At 41.1% G+C, this 4,421-nt stretch overlaps 1 protein-coding gene across 1 annotated transcript in view; it reads right to left on the bottom strand.

Moving 5' to 3' along the window:
- Positions 1 to 3,731, bottom strand: part of suco (SUN domain containing ossification factor) — a 42,460-nt gene extending 38,729 nt beyond the window's left edge. The window contains exon 1 of the mRNA XM_048602046.1: positions 3,687 to 3,731. Coding sequence (XP_048458003.1) covers positions 3,687 to 3,731 — 45 coding nt within the window. The remainder of the gene's footprint in view (positions 1 to 3,686) is intronic.
- Positions 3,732 to 4,421: the final 690 nt, after the last annotated feature.

Genomic DNA, 4,421 nt, shown 5'->3' on the forward strand with positions numbered 1-4,421 from the left:
GTTGTCTGCTATTTGATATGATCCATTCTTTGGGTAATACAGCCTCTATACTTGACATCACAACACTGAAATTGATATACCACATTAATCACTTTTGAGATAAGTGGAGCATCTTTTTGACGTCAGCATCCTAATAATGGCAAACACCATTTGTATTGTTATTGCATTTATAGTAGTGTGAAGCAGCTTCACTAGTTGCTCTATCTTTTGATATTACCCTGGACTGTCTTGTGTCTTCTCATGAATTTTGCACAACGTTTTGAGACACCTGATCAGCAAAACCATTATTTTACCAGATGGCTTTCATTTAGCAAGTGTCCAACAATAGATGTGATTATGTAGTTGGATAATATTTGCTGGTTAATCCTGAGTATGCAAAGAATTATGCTCACAATCTATTTAGGATTGCCAGTTTGGTTTGTAGTGAACTTGTGTACTGGAAATGAAACCAGCACCTGTGCCTGTTTCAATTCAAAAATAAACTACAGCCATTTGCTGGCTCACTTGTCAAGGCAATATCCTATCAGTCAACCTGCCAGGAGTAAAATCTAACAAAGCCTTACTGTTAACTGTTGCTCATTAACTCTTGCATTCTTCATGGGAGCATCAACCAGAGCCCACTTGCCAACCAATCTGTAAATTCTTAGTCTTTTCTTTTTAATCATAATTGTTTGCAAGAATACCAGTGAATGCATGATTTAAAAACTTCGGAAAAATCTCTTCAATATTCCAGTTCTGTGCTGCCAAACAACTATTTGTATACTTTTAAATAATGCTTTTATTAGCTATTTGGCAAATCCGTACAAGGAATGATAGAGAAACAGGATGTAAATTTACAAAGAAATATTTGTGATGCATCATATCCCTAACATTTTTGTAAAAACTAATTCTCTAGTGTAGTGGAACATTTCTACTCTTAATAATCTATTAGACAAATATTGGCTCATTTTCCCTTTATATTGAACTCTTGGTCCCTAACTTTTGACTTGACATGGTTCTAAATTTTGTGGAGACTTAAACTTTATATTCTTCAGAATATAATTATTAGTACATCCTCTTCCTTGATATTCAAATGTATTACTTCTCTGCAAGTTAACAAGTCTTTTGTTAGCATTACATTTTGATATATTAGCCATATTATGATGCCCTTCAAATTGAAATAAACTGTCTGAAATGCTATCATAAAGTCATGCAACACTAGAAAGAGGGCCCATCAGCCCATCAATGCCAACCCTACTTTTGTTTATCATTTGTGTTGAGAATGAATTTGAACAGTTAAGAACCTTGGAGTGTCCCAGTACTTGACTGGCTATCTTCATCCATCACGCACCAATGTCATTACAAATGCAAGATTCTGCAATTTGTGTAAGTTCCATCACGTGAATGATTTTTCTATGCTTGTTGAGAGAAGGTAACCTGAACCTCCAATTGTCCCAGTATATAATAGTTAGTTAGAGTGGGTATGGGAGTCTGTCAACCCTTCAGATTGAAACTGAGACACTAGCAACTCTACTAATATTTCTGGAATCTTTACTGGTCCAAGGTATTACTTGCAGAGAGCAGAAAAGCGTCTGTTAAATTGCACTGAGATAATATGCAAGTAGTTGTGCAAACCCTGGTCTATTGTCTATCTGGTTATCAGTCACAAGACATGGTTTGATACTAAGCAGGAGCAATCAAACAAATTTTTTTTTTTTTTTTTTATTTTTTAAATAGCTGGGTTGGTGTACACAGATGCACGTTATTTCACTTGTGTCAATGTACAATTTTAACACCTAGGGCACAAGTTAACAGTTAATGAATTAATGGAACATTATACTGTTTGTGAAGCTTTAAGAAATAGTCACTGGAGTTTTGTATGTGCTGAGTCTTACAGTAGGTGATTTGAGGTTGGCCGGAACAGGTTTCAGTAGTCCAGTCTGAATGAGGAATTTAACCACTGAACAGGTGCAGAGGTGGTTACAAAGGTGGAAACAACAGTCTGGTAATGAAGCAATGGTACTGACTGTCTCTGAATCTCAACCTGACACTAACCTAAGCCTTCAAAGTTGCAAACAGTTTGGTTCAACCTGGCTGACATACTAGCTTGTTGTCCCCAGGACTCTAACTTAAAAGATGAATGTTTTAACTTTGATTACTCCCTGGTCTGTCCTTTTTCATTCACTAACCACCTTCCAACTTGAACTTCTCGTGTGTGTGTGTGTGTGTGTGTGTGTGTGTGTCTTTCCCCCTTTGTCAGTTTTACAGATCCTACATTTTCTTTGTTTCTCAACTATCCACTCCTCGTTAAGACACCTCCCTGGAGTCCTCTCTTTGGCCAGTCTTTTGATAGCCCTTTTAGATCATTAGAATAGAATCCCTCCAGTGTGGAAACAGGCCATTCAACCCAACAAGTCCACACTGACCCTCCAAAGAGATTCCCACCCCAGACCCATTTCCCCTTCCGCGCCCACCCACCCCCCACCTTCCCTTCCCTATCCCTGTAACCCTGCATTTCCCATCACTAATACACCTAACCGACACGTCCCTGAAAACTACTGGCAATTTAGCATGGCCAATCCACCTAGCTTGCATATCTTTGGACTGTGGGAGGAAACCGGTACACCTGGAAGAAACCCACGCAGGCAGGGAGAATGTGCAAACTCTGCATAGACATTTGCCTGAGAGTGGAATCGAAACCAGGTCCTTGTTGCTGTAAGGCAGCAGTGCTAACCACACAGAACACCATGCCGCCCAAATGAAGGGTAGATCTATGTCTATTATGCCTTGGGTTTCCATGAAATGCTTTGGGATGGTTTTACACAGCACCTTACCTAGCAAAATAGAAGATAGGAGCAGGAGGTGGCCATTTGGCCCTTTGAGCCTGCTCCATTGTTCTTCACTATCTTGGCTGATCGTTCAACTCAATAGCCTAGTCCTGCTTTCTCCCCATAACCTTTTTGAACCCATTCACCCCAAGTGCTATTTCTAGTTGCCTATTGAATACATTCAATGTTTTGGTATCAACTACTTCCTGTGGTAATGAATTCCACAGGCTCACCACCCTTTTTGGTGAAGAAATGTCTCCTCATCTCTGCCCTAAATTTTCTACCCTGAATCCTTGTACTGTGACCCCTGACTCTGAACACACCCACCATCAGGAACATCCTCCCTGCGTCTACCCTGTCTAGTCCTGTTAGAATTTTGCAAGTCTCTTGAGATTCCGTCACCCCCCCCGCCCCCTTCCCACTGACATTCGTCTGAACCCTAGTGAAAACAATCCCAACCTAGCCAATCTCTCCTCGTATGTCAGTCTTGCCATACCCAGAATCAGCCTGGTAAGCCTTTGCTGCATCCCTTGAGCAACAGCATCCTTCCTTAGAAAAGGAGACTAAAACTGCACGCTATATTCTAACTGTGGCCTCACCAACACCCTGTGTAACTGCAACAACACATCCCTGCTCCATGTCCTCTCAGCCTCTCGCAATGAAGGCCAACATACCATTTGCCTTCTTTATCATGTGCTGCATCTGCATGCTTACCTTCAGTGACTGGTGCACAAGGACACACAGGTCCCACTGCACGCTCTTCTCTCCCAACTTACAGCCATCCAGGTAGTAATCTGCATTCTTGTTAATCACTTCGGAAGCAAAACCCTCCCATTTATCCAAATTATATTGCATCTGTCATTTGTTTTGCCCACTCACCCAATCTGTTGCAATCGTGCTGAAGGATCTCTGCATCCTTGTCATCGTTCACCCTCCCAAACTTGGTATCATCTGCAAATTTGGCAATATCACATTTTGTTCCCTCATCCATATAATATACTGCGAATAGCTGGGGTCCCAGCACTGGTCCGTGTGGCATCCCACTAGTTACTGCCTGCCAATTTGAAAATGACCCAATTGGGGCACCTGGATTTAATTTGTGCTTGTTGCATCAGAGTATAAAGGCTGATTGTGGAGAGTAGCCTCGTCTAAGTCACTATTCCAGTAACTTTGTTTTAATTTCATAATCTCTTGCATGTTCAGGACTTGATGCATGTCATAACTTGGGTGACAAATGCTTGCTGTATCACCTCCAGTCGATGGAACTATGATTCCATATACTGTGGAGGATAGCATTTAGGTCTAACATCTTGTGGTGATGTGCTCACCAGGCCGACTTTTTTTTTTTTTTTTTTTAAAAATGTTATTCTTGTTGGCCTTGCACTGGGGCTTGCTGTTGTTTCGGTTTCCATCCTCCATAGAGTTGAAGGGATTCTGCAATCAGGTTTGCTGATGAATGTTTGAAACTATGGCACAATGCTTTGGCTAACTGAGTACCTCCTGTGTAGTAGCGAAATCTGCAGGTACTGTTGATTGATCAGCTAATCTGCTCTTCAACAGAATCTATGGCTGTAAGCTTGTCGTCTGGAACAGAGATATTTTACACTGGATTCC

This window comes from Rhincodon typus, chromosome 10, assembly GCF_021869965.1.
Source record: "Rhincodon typus isolate 14 chromosome 10, sRhiTyp1.1, whole genome shotgun sequence".
NCBI classification, from domain to species: Eukaryota; Metazoa; Chordata; class Chondrichthyes; order Orectolobiformes; family Rhincodontidae; genus Rhincodon; species Rhincodon typus.